Here is a 23333-nt window from a genome sequence, read left to right as displayed (position 1 = left end):
GCCATTCATAAACGACACTCGGACGTGGGCCCTGACGATTAATCAATGAATGTGGCTGGTTTCGCTTTGAAGTAACTTTTAAACGGGTTGATATTTTTTTTTATTTCTATTATATTTTAAGTTCCAGGCACACACGTTGATAAATCTTTAAAACTGATATTTTGATAGTATTAATAGTTTTATGATGCAATATGCTCTTGATTTTATTTTACATTTATTTATTTACTAACGTTCAAACGTCATAGCCAATTTTAACGTTCCCTCTAAACGCCTTCTTTATGGGTGAATATAGAAAGGTCATGACTACACACAATTACCAGTAGCCTAGTACCTAATATTAAGTAACTTACTACTTATAAGGCATTTCCGTGTCGATAGGACTGACAAAAGGCTTACAGACAAAAGGCACCTAATTAATAAATAATTGAAAAAAACGGGAAATGACCACACATTTTTTACGAAGCAAGGGGGAGCTCGAGATAATACATTTTACAACCCATCCCATCATCGATCACCAGCGAAAGTTGCTTAACCGCAATCCCAGATCTCAGATCGAGATCTGCGATAGCGATCCACTGCGACACGGAGCTCCCACCTAAATATTTACTGAAGTAAAAACATTGTTTATATTTGTATGAAACTCGAAATACAAAGCTGGCTTTTTACTTCTTGACAAAACCTCGCCACTGCTTTTAAGGAGATTAAAACTGCATAAAATGATGCTCTTTCATAATGAAAGAACAATTTTGCGGCCAAGATTCTCCAAGGAACCATTTGTAATCCTTTCTTTAAATTTTCTAATGTATTTGAATAGATTAACTTCTTATTTGAGTTATAATATAATTATCTTCTTTTCAATCTACGTCAATTATAATTTTATGTTGTAAACCTTGCTAAGTTAATACACTATAGAAATAAAATCAATAGCTGAAAATTTTGACTCAACTTGAACTATTTGCTTTATGGATCTATGTAATGTAAATGCGTGCATTTTAGTTAAAAAATTGTCATTGGCTTTAGATAAGACATAAGCTAATAGAGTAACCAAATTACTTCGTCTCGTAAATAGGCCAAGATATGTGTCATTTTACGTTATTAAACATCAAGTTGATATAGCTGATCATGTGCTCTAATAAATTTATTCGTTCATGGCCGCTGTCATAAGACATTTTGATTAACTGTGAAGGAAGAGGTCGTAACTCTATAACTCTCATGAGGATAATCAAGCAAGATGTGTATCTATATCAAAATATATTCACAGAAGTATGGCGCAGTCGTAGGACTAATTTTGTACAGACCAATTTTGAATAACAGCCATTTTGCGGCAAGTTTAAGTATTTTTTTTACACATTTTGAACAGAAATTTATATTGGAATTCAAAAATAAATCATACTTTTAAATGTAATTTAACGATTGATATTGATTTGACATTTATTTTTAATTTCATTTAGTATATAACTTTAGTATCTTAAAACATTGAACGGGCATTACAATTTATCAATTTTAATTCCCCAATACAGCTTTTATCGTATAACAACTGAAGTGGTTTGTAGGTTCCAAAAGATGTAAGTTGGATGGAAGTATAGTGTGCACAGTGTCGATAAAGTTCGCGATGTAGAACGGTGGCGCCGTCTGGTGGCGCGAATGTAGGCCGAGGTAGCGCCCGCATGGGGCAAACGGCGAGCATGTGTCGCCTCCAGGGATCATGTCTCCACCACAAGAAAAGTAAGTTTAATTGTATTTAATCCAAAAATATAGTTGTCTTGGCGCCCAATACGAATTTGTGCCTTTTGGCTTGCAAATTTTAGATTCTTGGGTCAGAAGAAACGGCTGAGGGAGGCAACAGGTGACCCTCGCACGTGTAACTTTCTCGCACGGCAAATTTCCATTCCAATTCATCGCGGAAATGCTGCCTGTGTGATGGAAACATTGCCTAGGTGGCCAACACCAGATATTTTTAATTTATAAGTTATTTTATAAAGTACCTAGTTTAATTTAATATAATTTGTATTATTTTATTGTTAAAAAGCCTTTTTAACAATAAAATAATACAAATTATATCTTTACCAATAAAATAAATTTTATCGCTTTATATTTTAGGAATATTAGATATTACTCGGTTTATTCTATCGGCTCAATGCTGAAATTGATCTTTATCAGTGTAAGTTCAAAAAGGGTATATGCGGCGTACATGGCGGAGCTTAACCCTACAAACATCAGTCAATGCTCGATATCTGCGAAGTTCGTAGCTCTGTCCTATATTTTTTATCGATTTAGTGATTTTTTATTATATTCTAAAAGTATATAAAATACCATCTGTCTTTTGTTCGGTATTCAAAAAAATAAATTTAAGTTTTATAAGTACATTCGACATTAAAAATAATTTTGTTCATAATTTTGTTCACATTATAAAAGGCCTCGTGTTTTCTTTAAATTCAAAACGTTATTAACACGGGCAGCCACTTCGTTATATTAATTACATGAACGGCTAAAGGCTTTGCAAAAATTCATTTCCTGTCCTAAAACATCACGTTTATTATAAAACTAGCCGCGCCCCTGTGTTTCACTGTTTTCAGATCTCACGTTCGCAAGCTGATGAAGAATTTTATTTTACAGTCGGAGCTTCATGTGGAACGTAAAATACACAACGACTTACCTGACAATATTATGCTTCGAAGCATTTTAGTAAGAATAGCCCTAGAATATTGACCAAAACCTTAATTGGAATTCACACATCGAATTGATTGCATCTAGAATAAGAAAATTATCCTGGATTTTTAAAAACCTAAGATATGTAGCCAATCCTAAACTTTTACATAATGTTTATATATCCCTTATCCAGTCCATCCTTATCTATTGCATCCCAGTTTGGGGTTGTGCGGCTAAAACAAAAATCATAGAATTGGAGAGAGCCCAACGTTCTTTGCTTAAATTAATGTATTTTAAGCCGTACCGTTATCCAACTTCTATGCTTTACTCTGACACCAACATACTTACTATTAGACAACTTTATATCCTACACTCTGTACTGAGACTACATAAAACAATAAAATTTGACAAAAACCTTTTGACGAAAAGAAGACTTAATATTATGTGTAACTTACAAACAGCTAAAACAAAATTCGCAGCTCAACAAAATTTTAGATTGTCGGAGTATTTGTACAAAGTGACTAATAAAAAAATAGGAATTTATACAAAAACATATCGTGATTGTAAAATAACACTATCAACTTGGTTACAGAATCTTTCTTACGATGAAACAGAAGCACTATTACATTCAATTAGTTAATATGGATATTTATATAATAACATTTTTACATTTGCGGATGTGTCTATATGAGTATATGTGTATGTTTATGTAGGTTTATATTTATATATATATATATATATATATATCGTAATTTTATGTAATTATATACTTGTAAATGTGTACAAAGTAAGCCACTACAAATTAACTATAAGATTTTGAACTGTATTCTTTAATTCTTTAAATAAGAATTGTGATGAAAGAGCGGGACTCATCAGACACAGGTTTTTCTAACTTACTTGGTGAGTTCCAGCAACCTATTGTTATAACCTCCTTATAAAGAATAAAAAATTTTTAATTTTTTAATTTTTTTTAATTTTTAATTTTTAATAGCCGAGCAAAATTCACTGGATATATCAATCCTAAATTGGATAAAGAGGATGAAACTAGCATTGTACAGTACATGTAAAACTCAATTTTGTAAGAAAAACGTCTTCACAAACTTATAATTATTTTGTTTTCATCCAATTTTATATTTGTTTTGTTAATAACTATGACATATTCTGTATCATCGGAATATCCTCACGATATTACATTTTGGTTAAAGTCTTTCTTCAAGTATAAATATGATCCACTTAAGATACCAGTTCTCGATGAGATTTCGAGCAGCATAAAGGCTCGGTCTTGACATCTAAGACTGATGGTTTGTTGTATTGTGTCGCTATTGTGTATATCCTTTTGAAATAAACTGCGATCTCAACTAAATATGAGAATACGCATTAGATTCAACTGCTTTGTATTCTATGAAGATTTTAATCAAAAAATTCGTATTCATGACACACAACCACGACTACTTATTTCTAAAAATAAATATAAAAACTGCTTTACGTATACAAAAATAATACAACTGAAATAAATATATTTTGTCATCTGTATGACAATAACGTGAATATTTCTAAATCAGAGGGGTAAAATGTTTCAAGATAATATATTGTGAGATATATAAGACATACATTCGGGCTATATATCAGTGACGAACCTTTTTGAGATTCCTCTTCCTGATTCCTTCCTCTTCGAGAGAACAATATATTATTGAAAAGGAAGATCAGTCTACTGGGGTTGCTAAATTACGTTGCGATTTTCTATTTTAAATGATACATTCAAATAAATTATAATATACCCCGTAAGTATCTATGTATTTTTCGTAATACATTGTCAATTGTATAATGAATTAATACTCGTAATTTGCACGTCACCGGTTCATCATCAACAATTCGCTTTGAACTTACAGAGTGTCACACGATTGTATTTTTGCGTAATTTGCACGTCACCGGTTCATCATCAACAATTCGCTTTGAACTTACAGAGTGTCACACGATTGTATTTTTGTCCCAAATTATAAAAACTTCTGAACTCCATTCAGAACCCAAAATTTAGCTCGGGTCATGGCAGTAATAATTATTGAATTAGTATTTATATTTAAATCCAGCTATGAAATGGATAATATTAGTTTCAGAGAAAGAATTTTCCCTTAAAAATTTATGGTATACTGAAGCAGATAAGACTGAATGTTCAAGATATCGAAAGCCGCAAAAGTTATTGAACTATGGAGTACGGTTCACGTAACCAGCAGATATTTTACGAGTCCACGTGGGTTTGGTTTATGACGCTGTAAAACATCACCGATTACAGCTAGCCTAGTAAACCGTGGTGATTTTGTTATACATTATTTTCTAACATAATGACGGTAGTTTTCATTAGATGCATTGATGGACCCTCGCATGTCTTACAATTTTATTTCAATACTTTTGAACTGTTTTGTAGATAAAGTTGTGTATTAATTGAATTTTCAATAGTACTCTCGTAATCGTACCCTTTTTGTAATTTAACTAACTATATTGTTTGTGTGTTCTTTTTGTAGAAATATGGTGTGAATGTTTTCAATGTAATCTTTGCGTGATCTTTTATTATCATCAGCAAAGGGTGGTTATAAAATTTTTCATGTTACGACTTCCCCCTTTCTTTGTTTTTCATTGAATCTGAAATTGAAATTTCCTCGCAGTCGAGTGATCATTTTGACGCCCAATTGAATGAGCTAACGTTTTTTCCGGCCTCTTGAGCATTTTGTCCCCGCCGTTTTGGCTCAAAAGGCCTGGTTTTATCTTATTTCGGCGGTCTTTGACGGCTGACAATGACCTTACATAAACGTTAAGGATCTTATCTCGCTACGATGATTTTAAGCAATGGGAACGTAAACCAGATGCGTACGCTTCAGCGATTCCTATTTTTGGAAATCTTATCAAAATGTTTTGTTTATTTTCTGAAGTCGCAATTTCATTTCATTTTTAGCTTTCCCCCAATTAAAAAATATTCTGAGATTCATCAATCCATGATTGTAAACTCATGATTATCCTATAATTTGAAATACATCCAGAATCTTTAAGTTTACAAAATTTGCTAGACCAGTCTCAATATTACCGCAAATAAAATTGTTTTCAATGCTATCGGGATGAATATCTCATTAAATGATTTAATGGAATTGGAAAGCCATAATAGAGATTGTCGGCTGTAGGGTTAACTCCAACGTTCAGGGACTGTTGCCTGCCCACAAAGCAATTTAAACTTGGGGACAAATTGCCCACTGTTCCATTGGATTAGCAGATGTCTCGTCGAGTTGTGAATTTTAATCGTGTATTCGAGTTACATTACATTTACCACGACAAGTAATGAACAGGGCTTTCGGTATCAAGAAATATTGGATTCGACTTTTATATTAGGTTTATTACCCAAATTAAGGGCTTGTTTTTCAAAGTTCCATTCCAAACAAAAATTGTTATATTTATTCCTTTCATTGGTATTTTACATGACATGACACGATTTCATTTACAACAACATTTTATTAATGTGTAATTAATTTATCATGCAGTGAATTCGAAGAATCCTTAAGGAGATGATATATGGAGAATGCAAAAAAAACATTTAAAAAGTAAGAAGTAAGAATAGATAGTACCGCATTGTTTGATAAAATCAAATTGTTTAGGATGAAAATATTTTGTTTAGTTTAATGGTTAGTAAAATAAATGGAATCATGATAATTTTCGTTTAAGTAGACACCTACAATATTGGCATTTTTAATAGTATGTACACAATGTTGCTGACACACATCCACGTTCGGGACATGTTGACGTGTAATGTTGTCCACAGTATCAAGCCCACACGCCCACAAATTGACGTATCTCGGCAGTTTTATTAAAATTATGTCCTTACTGCATATGAGGAAAAGGTCAAAGTTGACTGGCGGACATGACTTCGTGAAATGACTCTAGTCGTCGTTTATCATATCTTATGAGCTAGTGCAGTCCACTGCATTACACTTTTGTGGTATTTTTTATAGGCTTATGAAATATTGTTTTTACTCTATAAAAATGAAAATGGTTTTGATGTGGAATTGCTGAAAATTTTATTGAAGTCCGTTACTCCATGCACTGAATTGTCCGTTACTACACAACACAGATTTTCGATTACACATCATTTGTTTAATTTTCGACTACAGAATAAATAAAATCTGATATTCAATGGCCTATTATATTAATGCTTATTAATAAGTCGACATGGCTCAAGTTCCAAGCCAGATTCTCAGAATCTCGATTCAATAAACACGAGAAACAATAATAAAACCGTTAATCGTGGTTCTACGAAAGCATTCATTTGTTTGGAGAATAGTTTATGGTAGTATTCTGTGTAGGTGATCTGCCATAAAGTAAGCCAGTTGATAGCCTAAATCATTAACAAAAGAAAATTAATGTTTTTTCTTAAATCAATGTTTTGTCGAATAAGCCCAAACCTAATCTATAAAGTAGGTAATCTATTACAATGTATTTTTTGATCGAACCTTGTATGTCCCATGGACCTGTGTCTCTGCAAAAATAAAAATTAAAAATAAAAGAGTCAAAAATAATTTCTACCAATATGGGAGGTGTCTAAAAATATCAGCCTTCATTCTTATTAAGATATGAAATACATAATGAAATTTGCATTTCAAGATATGTTTTTACCTACTTTTATTCTGATAAAACACCAAGGACAAATATTTCAAACCATCCTAAATTACTCATAACTTACTTTATCAACGGTACAAAAATAGCTATTAAAAATAGTTTTACCCTTATATAGACTTTCTTGATATTTTAAGGAACTGAGAAATCTATTTTGATTTTGCTACATGTTGCTGGGTGACGTACGGTGAATTTTCGAGCATTTTGACCGCCCTCATTACCGTCCTTCAAAATAAAAACCTTTGTAAATGTTGCTTTATCTACGTATAGAATTTTCAAAGCATTTTTGCACGATTAAAGTAATATTTTATTGCTTTTTAGGGTATAACTTCAGGCTCCAGTTTTTTCCACATTATCATAAATCTAGAAGTTTTACCCTCGTTACGCTCGTGTTTTGTTACTAAGTGAGCTTAACTTGTCATAGATAATACTTGTTTGGGCTCCAAATAGCCGAATTGGCTTTCGTCCGTAGTTTTGTATTTATATATTCATACTTTCCTTAAGAAATTGTTATCAAAAAATCTATAAAATTCACTTAGGTATAATTTTACGTAACCTATAACAACTTTGGATACAATACGTAAAGTGGGGACGAAAAAGTAGGAAAGTGGACTCTGAGCTCCAACACTCAACGGTTTAGAGAGGTACAGGGAAAACACTCAGATGAGAGAGAGATATTTAGTTAAATAATGTTTAACCAAATACAAATTAGCTCATATGAATAAAATCAATATCGATAACGTACCTAATTGTGATTAGCATAGTGACCAACCAAACCAATCAACCTCGTGATAAAATGCATGATAAAACCTGTAGTATGAGAGAGTGGTAGTTTTCTAACGGAATATAAAATATGTGTATTTTATATTTCCAATTGGAACAAAAAAGTGTTTTGACATATGATACCAAAACTGAAATTTGAACGCGATCCAAAAAAGCGTATTTTGTCCTGAGAAGACTAAAATTCGTGCCAAATTTATTTTACCAATCCAATTTTCAGTAGACATTTTAGAAATTATTCCAAGATATTATGTAAAATAGTGCTTTGTGTCTGTGCCAGAAAAGTATCCCCTCATCTCACTCTTTGTTTTTTAGAAAGAACAAAGAATGACGGACACGAAACTTTCGAAAAGGAATTGATTAAAAATAAAATGTAAATTAACTAAACATTTTTCTAAATTGGAAATTCAAAATACAAGTTTAAAATCACACATGCGAAATTATAGCTTGAAAGCTGCTTTTGCGTCTGGCTTGCTGGAAACCACACACACACACACCCTCTAGATCAATACATTATTCAAACAATGTTGAACATCTACCCATTCATTGGAATACCATTTTCTAATTACAATTAGACTTGTGTTTATTCCAATTAAGCGAAAGTAAATGCAGCGAGAGTAATTAACAGCACGCGATGTGTTAACTTAAGAAGGATTTCCACTATCTTCTTCTATAAAAGTTGGAGTATTTTCTTTAATTTAGATCAGGTTCTTGCACTCATTATTTACAAAACATCACTACATATAAGAATGGACCGAGGGTTCGATTGTAACTCCATCAGTGGGGCAACACGGAGTGATCCACTTTTTCACATTTTATCATTTACTAGGTGACACGTAACGAATTCTGTAAACCTTGATTATAATTCTTATAGCTCCAGAAACTTTTTAAAACCAGAGTTTTCCGATTGATCATAATTACATGTGTGATTACTTTTTTATTTCTTTTGTTGATTTCTTGGGTTTACTTCTACCATGTTCAATTACTTTGGAGCTACGTAGAATTGAGGTAAATAGTGTGTATCTAACTTAATATGGAGACAAACGGTGGCATGTCTGAAGTCATTTAGATTGCGTTATCTATGATATTTTGCTATTTGTTTATAACCAGTTATCACTCGATATTCGCGTATAACCACAGACATTTATCTAGAGTAACTTACATGCCAAGGAGATGATAAAAATTTCTTAGCGTTAGCGTATGATATGTCATATCAAAATACGTGATTGTTTTCATAATACCAATCCAAATAGTACTGATAAATGTGTAATCAATTCGTAATATATTCATGTTGAGACAACATTATGTATTGTTATTCTAGCAGAACTAAGTTAAGTTTGAACTAATGAATATGCGCATGGTCGTATAGAAGAAAGGAGGTGACATTTGTGATTTAATTGACAAACATTTTGATATCATTTCTATGTTGTAGCGGTAAGTATACCTCATGGATTTAGTAAGTACCTATTAATTCCATGGTCTACCTACAATAAATAGAGAAAAGGAACGACTCGCTCATTTATTGGTGTAAACCGCACAAAAATCAAAAATCCGTTCTATAATTTTTGAATGTATCGCAATCACACAGACAGACGCGACACGACTTCTTTTTATAGTATGTAAGGATATAGCGATTGTCTAGCCATATTAAGAGCATTGAACTCTATGTTGTTTACTTGGGATTTTCCTATTACCCAGTTAATAACACAGTTACGTAGATGAACTTTTTTTTGTGCCCAGGTAAATTAATAAAAACTCAAAAGCTTCTGTATTCGACTTTGTTCCTAAGAAATAAGAGCTACTATAATGAATACATTTTTGTATGTTGTCTCAAACTAGATCTATTATGTTTTTTTCTTTGATCGGAAGGAAATTTACCATGGAATCAATAGTGATAAATAAAGGAGTTTTTTTATTTCAGGCTTTATAAGGAATTAGGTATCTATAATGTACAGTACATTTATCCAGCTTTATGCGTAGTTCTACCCATTCGTTGGTTGAAAATTAAAACGGGTGCTGACCTCCATTTACCATTTAAGCATGTCAGAGACAAGTTTAAAAAAGTTTTTGAATTCGATCATGATTGACGTGGCACTATTGACGTTTTATTGTTAGTTCCTCATGTCGTCCTTAAACTGTTTATGTGGATGTTGTACATATTTATCAAGAATAGTCACAGGTATGCATTCTTATTATTCATTCTTAATTTTTGACTGACAATCATTTCTCAATTTTTTCGGATCGGTGTTGTATTACTTGAGGCATGTGGTTCTACTCCATAAGTTCCCGTGGATATCGTACGACGTGATATGATGCTTTGTACAGGCAACAATAACCACCCAAAGAGGGTATGCGTAAGACAGACGGTCATTCATAAAATAAGAGCATCAAGTTTTATAGGTATATATTTTATAGGTCAGTAGGGCGTATATTGAATCTGAATATATCAAAGTAACGGCTTCGCTCGGATCAAAACATAATAAATTACACACCTAAACCTTCCACAGGTATCACGCTATCTAATGGTTAATACCGCTTGAAAATCCGTGTAGTAGTTTTTGAGTTTTTCGCGAACAGACAGGCGCGACAAAGAACTTTTTATTTAATTCTTGGGGGAAGGCCATGACTGGTCATAATCTTTGATTTAAGACCTGACGGAGTTTGCTGCGTGTAAAAGTCCTTATCTCTTAACTATATCTAAAGTGAAAACTTTACAGAGCGCAGTTATGTCATAGTTGTGGATGGCTTGCGATTTTTGAACACCAATTTCTATTGTTTCAGGCCTACAATTACGGAGCATAGAGGAGCCGGCAGGGGGCGCGGGGGGCGGCGTGCCCGCGCCGACCTGCTACGACGCCGAGTGTGCCCGCACTGAAGCCTGGCTCGATGAGAACCAGGAGTTTGTCCACGACTACTTCTTAAGGTAAGCCTTAGGTCGCCTCGTACGACATTCACAGGAAGATATGGAGTGGTTCTATTCTAGGGAGGAACCACACGCCACTTAAAAGGCCCTTTATTCGACCAATTAACATCGTAGTTACAACAATTACTTTTTATTTTAAAAAATTGGTCATCATGAGTAATCACGGGTGCTTATTCGAAAAAATATTGATTTAAGACCCTTTGATGGGTTATTTGTCAAAATATTAAATACTAATTTTTTTTAAAACGATAAACGTGTTTAAACTTTTGGATCAGGTCTCAGATTTGTTAAACTAGTTTGTGCGTGAAACATTAGTTTGATCTAAAACGATAATCCTTTTTAACTATAATCAATGGGACAGTTTGAACAAAAGTAATTTTGCGTTCATTTTAAACGGCTTTCGGCCATAATGGGGACTATTGTTTGTTCCTTAATGTGTCCAAAGCTGGCATTCAGTTTTATTTCATCATAGGATTTGTGGTTTGGAATATAATGGAGAAATATTCTTGAACGAAGAAGCCGCAAAATAATACAATTTCCGCGACAATGCATAAGAAGCTTAGTTAGGTTTCTATAAGTCTTCTTTTTTTCTAAGTACGGACATTAACACCTAAAGAAAATGTTCTTTATAAAAGTAAACTATTTCAAAAACCACGTAGGTAAATGTAAAACGCAACACATTTGGTTATCAACTGTTTCTTGTAAAGCGATCTTATGTTATGTATAAAAAAATTAGATCGATTTTCAATATCTAAACGTATAAGAAATAAAATCAAAACGTATAAAAAGTGATGCGCTTCTATTTTGAAATTCTTTCCAAGACTTTCTTTCTTTACGTAGTCTTGAAATAAGTACGTAATAGTACTTTACTTGGGAGAGTTGCCTTTATGCTTTACCTTAATAGTATTTGTTCAAATCACAAAACAATGTACAAAATAATCGAAGACTGTATGTGGTACTGTACTAAGTGGAGATGTAAAACTAGGAAAGCTAACCTTGAGCTCCAACGTTTTATTATCATATGAGAGAGAGAGAGCGCTTATTATGTTCTAACATATTGTCCTACACACCTTCTAGTTCCAATTGGTAAAGAAAATTTCATTGACAATGTTCTCATGAAAGCCGTTGACATTACGACCTTAATTTTCTTTGCTAATTGAAGCTAGAAGGTGTTAATGCCCTCACATAACGAGGCGGGCTCATGCATTAACCAAGGTTTCCTTACATTTTCTACTCGTTTCTTAGAATTAGGGTGACGATAGACTTGGGGATTTTTTAGGATTAAGTAAACTCACTGAACTTATACTTGATGAACTTAGAAAAAAGTTATTTTTGAGCATCGTTGATCTGGTTTCATTTCTTACTTTCATGATAATGTTTATGCTTTCATTTAACAGATTCCATTTTTGTATAACCCTATGTTGGTAGCCATATGTTTTAAATCGTCATATAAACTGTTAATGGTATGAAGTATATTCTGGATGGAAGAGTTTCCGCCTAAGGTCACATCATAAGTAACAATCATTTACTTGAATCTTCTCTCAGTGCGAAATCTTTTTGTTCATTTTGCTCTGAACTAAGTTACGATTCAAACCGTGTAAATCAGGACGACGCCTTCCCAGTTTAATTAAACATGCCTTTTATGCCGGAGCCACGTTTAAACGTATGTTTATTGGCTTTGGATACAAAATTAATATACAGATAAGAAGCTTCTTGTGATAGTGCGGTAATTTCATGATAGCGAAGTGCTGGTCTAATTTTTCTCGTGACTAGTTCGATGTAGTTGGATTTATAATAAAGAGTCAGGTAAAATATTCGTGCTATCATCGCGGCAATTATTCATTGACATGAACAATAACAATCATTGCAAGTTTATTGGAAACGTCTACGATCTTTTAAAACCGATAAAAAATTGGTTGAAAACAATCGACTACGAATAAAATTGTGACTATATCACACTCATTGACATAATTCTGTTTTCCTTTTATTTTGTGCCATGAGAGAATTTCAAATTAGAAACAACGATACCGACTTGTCCCGCGATATTAATTACAAAGAGACGTCTTGATTACTCGTAAATACCACATTTAACAAACTCTGATGTAATAAAGAAGCTCTTTCGATGCAAAATTATGTATCAACTGACTTCTCCAGTGGAATATCCTAGCATTTTCTGATACAGTTATATAAATTATATCCCTAAATTAATTTAAAATAGTTAATAAAATAATGCATACACTAAATTCAAAGTAGATCGTTATTAGAAGTCAACGCGGAAGCACAACTATTCGCTTCAAGTTATTGAGTTAGCAACTGTCGCGTTAACTCCAAGTTGATTCGCAACTCAACTTCAAGTAGATGTGCCAAGTGAGCTGAACCCACACGAGAAGACTCAGGCACCAAATATATAGTTTTGTTATTTGTTAGTGAAGTATTGTAGTATTGATTGAGCTGTTGTGTTAGTCAGAAGAATATTACAATGTTGTGGTTCTTTTTCATCTGTTAGAGCTTGCTGTTGCCATTTCTCATTTCAAAAGCTATTGAGTGATCATAATTATGATGAAATAAGGTCATAGCCGACATACCGCACCGCTTCCATACCGCCCTTGCAGTGACCGCTTACCGCTCGCACACACCTAGCAGGCCAATACAAGCTCGCTACCTACGGTACTAATGAACATAACTCATCTACTTACTTATAGTACTATACTTTATTGTCATTGTATCCACGTAACCATTTCAAAAAAGATAATTTAAACACATTTTAATGCCCATAATAAAGTTAAACATAAACGAGACCATAAGGAAACAGTTACAAGACGATCGTTACTGTCCATCGGAAGGCTAATAAAATTGTGTACAATAGCGGAATTTGCAGATTCCTTCAGATATGACCAGTTTTGATCAGATATTGCGCTTAGTAGTGTTCAATTGAGTACAAAGTCATTAAACGAGTGGGTTGAGACCGGACAAATTATTAGAAGTGATAATTTACTTATTGGCTGATTAATGATAATATTGAAGTAGATTTGTGTCTCCATTGTCTTTCATTTTGCATTGTGCTTACTTTGTTGTAATACTCGTAGATGTATTATAGTTATTGGTTGTTGCTCAGAGCTTTGATTTATAATATTTCTACATATGATGCATTAGTGTTATTATTTTCATTATTAGTTATTGCGTCATTACGACAAAATATAAAAAATATCTCTAATTACTACGCTTAGCAAATAAATCAATTTATCAACGTTGACTCATAATATTTACAAGTTCATTGGCACTCGATAGTGCAAATATTTAATTAAAGCAGATAATGCGTTATTCTTACAATACAAATCATCAAGAAAGTAGGTACGTTTTATTCTTTTCCAAGTATAATTTATTGCACTTGTATACTAATTCTATACAAGTGCTGGCGCAAAATAATTTAATATTTTGTATTGTATTTTTCTTATTGACACAAAATGAAATTGGAGTTATATAGGTTGACGACCTCGGTGGCGCAGTTGTAAAGTGCTCGCTCCTGAACCAAGAGGTCCCGGGTTCGATCCCCGGTCGGGTCATGATGGAAAATAATCTTTTTCTGATTGGCCCGGGTCTTGGATGTTTATCTATATATATATATTTGTTATAAAATATAGTACCGTTGAGTTAGTATCCCATAACACAAGTCTCGAACTTACTTTGGGGCTAGCTCAATCTGTGTGATTAGCCCCGATGTATTTATTTATTATTACATTTGTGATTTTCTCTATAGGAATGTCTCTCGAACGTGCGTGTATTCAGAATTTAAAATTATTATCAACATTTTCTTCAAAACCATGTTTATTTAGTGAATTAACTGTTGCTAGTTTATTGGGCCAATAAATCTCATCAATAAGGAATATCGTCGTGTAAATAAAGTTCTTAATAAATGAGATGTGTGCTAGGTCAGTAAACAACGTGTTTCCTGTTTCCTTGTCGTATTAAACTGATATTATATGGTAAACATATCAACATAGGTGTTCAGAGGTGTCACTGACACCTGGTGACACTGTTGTGTCACCGGCAATATTATGATATTTCTCAAAGGGTTTGTTTTATCTGTTCCACCATTAGCAGATAAACTGATATAATAGATCATTGGATACAGATGGATACCAAAAAAAAGAGTAAATCGAATCATAAAAATTATCAGCAGCAAGCATAAACCTCAAGAATGAAATACACATTAATATTTGCTTCACATTTACTATTAGAAGTTGTTATTACATGTAGTGTGAACCTAGTTGTTTAGACACAAAAATGGATAATTTAGTATTATACGAGCTCAGTGACCCAAAATATGTCTTGGCCTCCAACACAAGAGTAGAGGTACGCCAACGTTCCCAGTCCCGCGTCAGAAATTGTTATTGTATTTGGAATTTATTTGTTATGTTTATAAAAACGCTGTATTCACTTTTAATTGGGTTTCAAGCTAGAATTAAAACTTCTTTAGGACCAGTTGGTGAAATGAATAAATAAAATATTTTGTTGTCAACAGGAAGGCGACAAGACAAGTGGTGGACGCGTGGCTGGTGTCGCACGCGACGCCGCCCAGCGCCGAGCTCGCGTCCCCGTCTCGTGCCGGCTCCGGCTCCGGTGCTACTACTCCTGTTAGGTATATATCTATCTCGATTGAGTGTTTTCATAGTTCATACACATTATGACTGTGATTATTGGAGAGGATCTCGGGTTGAATTGGCTTTAATTTCGGTTTGAATTTGGCGCTGTATGGCAAACTTTCCAGTATATTTTCTCCATTCATATCGTCATTGGCATTCGTCATCCTTAGGGTGTGTTGCATCATCAACTTTGATTTAACTCCAACCTGAGCAGAAAAACGCCATTTTGCCTAAACGTCATTGGCGCGCCGCCGGTTAAAATCAACGACAGACGGTGCAACTCACCCCTAGTTGTCTTGCCAGTGACCCACTATTTATTTTTAAAACGTTATTTATTTATATTTATCTGGCTTCTAGGCCTTCGCGTGGGTAGGTATCCCAGAATTATAGCTATCTATGAGTTGTTCCAAATTTTATTCTGCCATTATCTGTGCAGTAAAGGCTTAGCGGACTAAATATATAGCCTGGTACTTACCTTATGGCTTGTATATTCTTATTGAACTCGTCTCACCAATAATGGTATGTGGGTCGATCGATTTCATATCTTGGATAAGGAATTTTCATATTAGCTATAATTTCAGATGTGTTTAGGAATATACAGGTGACTTTTTATACATTGGAAATATTTTGTCTACATGCTCAGTCCATCAAGTGCTGCGTATAAATATGTACAAATGTATAAGCATGACAATGATAAACAGCCTGCTTCCTGGAAATGTCATTGTCAATAGTGATACAGTTCAGAATTCTCTTTATCCTAGTGAATACAAGCGAAATATTCACAAAGTTTCCATTCGTCGAAATGTTTGTGGGCCGTAAAAATATTTGTTTCAACCTAACATCCAGCGTCCGGCGGTTTCAATTACCACATCAAAATGTCGATTTCAAAGAAGCGCTATACACAAGGGAATTATTTATTATACAGAGATTATATTGGAATAGAAAAAGTTTATAAGAGCTTATGGTACAAAGTTAAGCAGTTTAGTCTTGTAAAATACATAGTCTCCGTTGGGACTCCTATCCTGCGAAGAGTACCAAGTTTTCACATATCCATATCATTGAAATACATATAAAGGTCTATTTTCGATTGTAATTGTATTGATGTAAATTTCTAAATTAAATACCATCATTGCTCTTGTATCTTTTATTTTGTATGATTTTTTACTTTTGTAAATTCGGTATTTTGTGATTTCTGAACAAACAGATTCTCTTATTTGTTTTATATTTAATATATAATTTTCAATTAAATTATTTTGTGATTGGTCGCCATAGAGGAAACTTGGAATTGAAATTCCAGAAAATGTTTGGTAAAAACGTAAGATTGTATCTATCTATCTATCTGTTTGTATATATCTATATATTTTGTACCGGCTGAGGAAGAAACCGGGAAAACGCTCTAATGAGAGAGAGAGAGAGTTAGAGTCCTCTGATGGAGTAAGAGACAGCAGAGGCATATTTTAGGGTACCGTACCCATAAAATAAATAGCCATTAATATCAAAGACTCATTCAAATAGTATTCAAATCGTACATTTGGAGGGGAGTCAGTGAATCCAATTTGTTCAATTGTTTTAGCTCCATCTCAATAAAACTGGCAGTTGGTTAATTGGGTTTTAGTTGCTACTATTGTCATTTAGATTAAGCTAAGATCACACTGTTATGATAAATAAACTTCTTCTACTACAGCTATGTCTATACATATGTCTTAATTTACCGAGGAAATAGTAAATGTAACGATAAATAATATAAATACAAAAGTTATTTTGAAATAGATTCGTAACATAACTACCCTAGAAAATTTAAAAGTACACATACACGTTATTAGAGGAAGTTACTAAGAAGTTAATATAAGTAAATAAATAAATAAATAATAGAAATAGTTGGCTAAACTACGCTATTCAAGAGGTCGCTACGCATCGAAGCTAAAAGGATATTAAAAGGTTGTCAGACTGACGTCCCTTGGTATTAAGAGTCAAAACTAGTCACAAGGAAGGCAGCTCTTTAAATATTGTATTCCATCATGTAGGTAGAATCAAGAATATTAAAAGATAGTCGGCAACAAATTTTCCGTAAGCGGTCCGAATTTTGAATGAGGTGTGTACCAAGCTTTTTTAGCTCACAGTTCATTTAGTTAAATCCTCTGTTGCATTAAAACGAAAGTGTGGAAATACTCTTAGGAAATTGCTGTCTGAAAGTGTGGCATAAACAATTTTACGACTTCGCTTTACGATTCGGATTATCAGATCGTTTTATCGTGAAACTTTCAACTTGTATTTTACCTTTTCTCTATTTTTTAAATAAATTTTTTGATTAAAATTCTGATCTTTTATTCATGTTCTCTTGTTCGTTTGGTTGCACAAGTTCATCATAGTATTCCATTTTATTTCATCATAGTATTCGTTGCGTCTTGTTTCTTTTGAGTTAGGGAAAGGTCGAAAACTTTCGTGTCTTTATCGTGTCGTGGCGCACAAAGGGATGAAATATCCTTTGACATAAAAATCACCTTAACTTGGCTCTTCTTCCTTCATTATCTTGAAAGTTAGTAAAAAGTTTTCTCACGAGACCACAAACTCCGATAAGCATAAAATTTTACTCGCCTACGATTGCTGTTACATTGAACTAAATAGATATAGAAGGAGTATATCAAATTGGTGTATCTTCATCTTGAATAGACATGTTTTTACATTACCTACACATATAAACAGTATATATAGCCAATATATATATAAATATAGTATATGTAGCCAATCTAATAGTAAGTGGTTACCTGCACCTGCATTAGAAGTAGTATACTGAAATCACACTGGCTCTACTAAACACAACAATTTTAACAACAATGTTTAACTAACTTATAAATTGTTAAAGCCTTTGTTCTTATAGTATTCAATTTATCATACTTAGAAACTATATTTCTTATTCTGATTTAAGCAAGCACAAAATAGTTCTTTTGTTTATCTTTATATAGTAAAGATATAATGGGATTGCCTCTTCTGCATTTGTTTTATTTCTATGTCCGGCTACCCAAGGTTTGCAAACTTGATAAGTCACGTAGAGAGAGTTAAGTGCCTATTGTTAGTATATTTATGTTTGTTGCTATGCGCTTTTATCTCTTCCTTGTACCAATTAGGGTGTTTTCAACTTTGAATGTTTACTTATGCATATTTCATACCAAATACCATTTTAAATGAAACTGGCGCATTTTTTTATCCCCCGACGACAGAACTTGTGTCGTCGGGGGTTGTAAGTTGTTTCAATATATCTGTATGTCTGTCTGTGTCATCATAGAAGCCGAACGACTGCACCCATTTTAATCTAGTTTTTTTTATTATAAGAAAATTTAATCGCGAGTGTTCAAGCTACGAGTATGTTTGGAAACCGTCAGCTCTTTTCTAGAGATGAGAAGAACCAACAACTTCAGAGTCCGGGCTTAAATGTTTAATTTAGTTTTTATTTTCTTAAGCATAATATTTTCTATCGTACAATTTTTACGGAGGAAGCGGAAGACCGAAAGGAAGTTGAAAATAGTGCGTTCTTCCGTCTTTTTTCTCTTTCTCTCTATTTATCGCGTTTTTTGTCGCGTCCGTGCACATTACACGCTCAAACCGTATTGCCTCTATATTTTTAACCTATTTATTATTTACTACCGGAGCAATTTTCAAACTTATACCTATATTTTACATATCTAATTATACACTAAAGAGCTGTACCGTTTAGATTACGACGCAGAAATAATTATAACATATGCGCACAGCAGAGAATTTCTAGCCAGAATACTGAAGTTAGTTCAGTTAATGAATCCATACTGAAACTAAGCTGCTTCTGAAATTAACTTGTTTAGACTATTTAATTATCTTCTCCTTCTTGTTGTTGAGTTAATCGCGACTAGAAAGACAGACAGAAGGCGGATGATTTTGTATAATATGTAAGGGTACAGAGATTTTGATTAAGTGTATACTTACTCACAGGAAATTTATATGACTCGATAAATCTCAGTACTAAAACGACCATTGCAGAACGACCACTGCTAAAAAGAAATTTCGAAAGAAATTAATTTTAGAATAGGTATACAAGTTAAAGTCAGTTTTGTTTATTGGATTTACGTAGTGTAAGTTGCATGAATTTTTTCCTTTATTACGCTTGCATTACTTTGCACAACGTAAGCATATTAGTTTTAATTTAGAATTCTGCAAGTCATAACGTCCGACGTCGGCACAACCCACTCACTTTATCCTCTTGCGACGTTGCTTTCTTAATTAATTCAGATATTCTTTGTTGAAAATATTACGTACGTAATTATGTATCTTGTAAACAAAGTATTAAAACTTTATATTTTATTTTTTGCCATCAAAGAATTGTCAGTGTCGTTATGTTAGGTCAATTTGATTGATTCAAAAAAGTATTTTGTGTTACTGTCCCTTCTATAGTTATAAGGTAACAGCATAATACAATGTTTAATAGTTCTTAAGACGGTTATGAGTTATGAGTTTTAGCCTAATAGTAGGTACTCTAGTCATTCTGAAGTATTATTTATTCAAGTAATAAATCACTAATTCGTAAGACATTAAACTCGAATCGCAGCACCTAGGTGCAGTTGATCACAGGCGATTACTCCTAGCCGTCACATATTTCACCAACAGTTGCATGCAAATAACATGATAAAAATAATAAAATTAAACAACATACATATAATATCACGCCAATTTATATGGACTTTAACTAGGCCATAGGTCTAATTTCAAACTTAAATTGCTTTTTCTCGAAGTCACCATTCACCTAGTGTCACCATTTAAACTGGTTTGGACATGGGTTTCAAGTCTGGAGGTCTTCGGTTTTAAAGAGCCTATAAGTCTTTTTCCAATCTATATTTTTGATTTTACGTCAGAAAGATTTCTCGAATCGCAATAGAAAAATGTTAACCGGTGCGCTCAATGGAACCGTGTAGGTAGGTGAAATTCGAATCTGTGGGATTCAAAATGCTGCGCTATGGCTGTGCTAACGGAATGTCTCTAAATTATTGTTTTTCAGAATTACACACATTAACATTTTTCACATTTAGACAAAAGTACAGCATTTATTAATTATATTTTTGTTTAATTATTATTGGTTTATTAGATATACCTATTTATTTCCCCTGCCCCCCCTCTCTTTTTACATAATTATATGACCAATGACCATACATACTATGAGTTTAGGTTCTACAGGACTTTTGTTCTGAATGCGACATTAATTTAGCTTTTTGCATTGTGACAGGAAGATCTCAGCGCACGAATTCGAACGAGGGGGTCTCCTCAAGCCCCTGGTGACGACCGTGGACGGCACTCCCACCTTCCTGGGAGACCAGCCACACGCCACGCCGTCCAGGCCGCAGAGACGGTCGCGACACGAGCTGAGGCAGCTGGATGAAAAGGAGCTTATATTCGAATTAGTGAGTCATTAAATAAAATCGATAACACCCAACGGCTCACATTAAGTACTAAGCTTGTATCTCGGGTCCGATGAACACAAACACAGAAATGGGCATAATACACCCACAACCATTACCTTATCGATAAGAAGGCTATCGGTTAAGAAGGCCCCAGATTAGAATCCTGCTCGTGCCACATGAGTTGGTATAATTTATAACTTTAAATCCACTTATTTATTAGTTTTAATAATCCACTACTCATATCCGGCGAAGGAAATATCTCTAGAAATATACACTCAAGTTAATGATTTATTGGAGGGTATGTAAAATGGAGATGGCACTATTGTCGTTGTGTGTGTTACATTCAATAACACTCACCACAACCCTCATTCTCAAGAAATAGACGATTATCTTGTGTAACGCTTATTTCTTATCGATGTGTAAGTTTTTATTCAAGTTGCCGAAATTTTTGTTAATTAATTAATAAAGGAGTTTTTTGTGTCATATTCTTCACACAGAGGTTGATATTCTATTAATACATTGCTTCCTTTTTTGTATTACAATGTAATGCTGTTTGTGTTTTTGCTACCCTTTGAGTAGTTTTTGCGGACTCCAATACCAACTTAAAAGGGTTCATAAACTTTGTTACAGAGCGTTCTTTGTCCGGCATAAAGGTCATGATCAATTAGGGTTGGTAGACGTAAAGAGTTTCTCTGACATGTCATGAATATTAATACTGTCAGAATGTGACGGGAATATGGAATTGTCAAGTTTTGACAAAGCGTGTTGCTAATATTAATAAACTACTGAGGGCCTATATTGTGACAATGTATGTGGCCGATGACTGTCGCGTGTGGTTCCGACCTACAATAGGACGGGAGGATATGTAATTCCTCCCGTCCGAACGACACATAACTTAGACAGCTGGCAGGCAAAAATAGCATTCCCAAGAAGGGTTGACAACTATTAGAAACTTTACAATTATTAGAAACGATTATGTTTCCGAGTAGAGTAAGAGTATGTTTCCGATGATAACTTTTTGAACTACACAATAAAACCAACTCGAAATATATATGTATAGTCACACTCATAATATTTAAATTCGTCATCTCATTCAAAAATTACTAACGTTATGGTTTAACAATCAGATTTGCACAACTGGTACGTTTTTTATCAAGATTTTGATGAGTTTATTGACAATCATTGACATTAATCGACACTTATTTATTGAATAATGCAATACCCTAGTTCTGAAGTCAGAATGCACTGAGTCAATTTAGTTGAGTGAATACATAGTGATGTCACGTTTTGTCAACGAGGTCGTTGTTGTATTTATCGATTCTTGAACGATATGAATCGGGTGCCGATTGACAATGCGTATTCTGAATAAAATTCTGGTCTTTTGTTTCGATGCAAAGATCTTTCAAGTTACTCGATTGTTATTTTAATTAAGCTTAAAGATATAATAAGTGACGCGTCACCTGAACAAAAAATCCCATAGGAAATCTACGTCGTTCTTCGTTAACCAGCCCACGCGAGGTTTAGACGATTTAGATTTCAATTAAAGTTTATAAAAATCAATTATGATTTTAAAAAATCCTATTTACAGAATATGAGCAAATTTTTTTTTTATTTTGTAATATTCATTATCTCTTTCTTTCTATTTAATTACTCCGCTGTTCAGACCTATTGGATTGGATTAAGTTATTAATCCTGAGTGTTCAGAAAATTAGGACACACATTTATCCTTCTCCCAAGATGTCACCCAACTAATCAAGGCCATTCTTATTCTGCCAGTAAGGCCAAGGACCTTGACTTTGGCCTTTGACATTGGATAATGAGATATTGAAGGAATCGATTTGATAGTATTCCGAGTCTTTATTTTGACTCTCGATACTCGTATGATGATCATGCAATATTTTATTCATTAATGTATGTAGTTCGTCGTTTAGTGTTACTTATGACTAAGTCATGGGAATCCAATATTCCTAAGAGATTCAAACAATTTTCGTACATACATTATTTCCACATTTAAATGTGGAAATAATGTATGTACGACGTCCAATTAATTGGACATTGATTTCTCCTGAGTTTCAGAGCTCTGACAGCAATATTTTTAGCCCTAAGGCTATACATTTACAAAAAATCTTTTACATCTTTCTCCCTTATGGGCCTGAATAAACTATGTTTTTGTTACCACTAGCCGCGCCACGTTTGCCTTTGTGCAAAATATAAACTGTATTTCCCTAAAGACGAATATTTGTTTGGGGACCAACAATTCCC

At 33.5% G+C, this 23333-nt stretch overlaps 1 protein-coding gene across 11 annotated transcripts in view; it reads left to right on the top strand.

Annotated features, from left to right (window-relative positions):
- Pde11 (Phosphodiesterase 11) overlaps positions 1–23333 on the top strand; it is a 156297-nt gene that overhangs the window by 78829 nt on the left and 54135 nt on the right. For 7 of the 11 annotated variants that reach the window (XM_053754388.2, XM_053754384.2, XM_053754387.2 and 4 more), the window contains 3 exons: positions 10864–11005; positions 15528–15644; positions 20897–21071. In XM_053754388.2, coding sequence (XP_053610363.1) covers positions 10864–11005; positions 15528–15644; positions 20897–21071 — 434 coding nt within the window. Of the gene's footprint in view, positions 1–1520; positions 1726–10185; positions 10262–10863; positions 11006–15527; positions 15645–20896; positions 21072–23333 lie in introns of those variants that run through there. The other 4 variants (XM_053754380.2, XM_053754383.2, XM_053754382.2 and 1 more) reach the window with 4 other exon arrangements.

This window comes from Plodia interpunctella, chromosome 14 (genome assembly GCF_027563975.2).
Source record: "Plodia interpunctella isolate USDA-ARS_2022_Savannah chromosome 14, ilPloInte3.2, whole genome shotgun sequence".
NCBI lineage: Eukaryota > Metazoa > Arthropoda > Insecta > Lepidoptera > Pyralidae > Plodia > Plodia interpunctella.
Note: the sequence above shows the minus strand (reverse complement) of the source record. Positions and strands in the feature narration are given on the sequence as shown.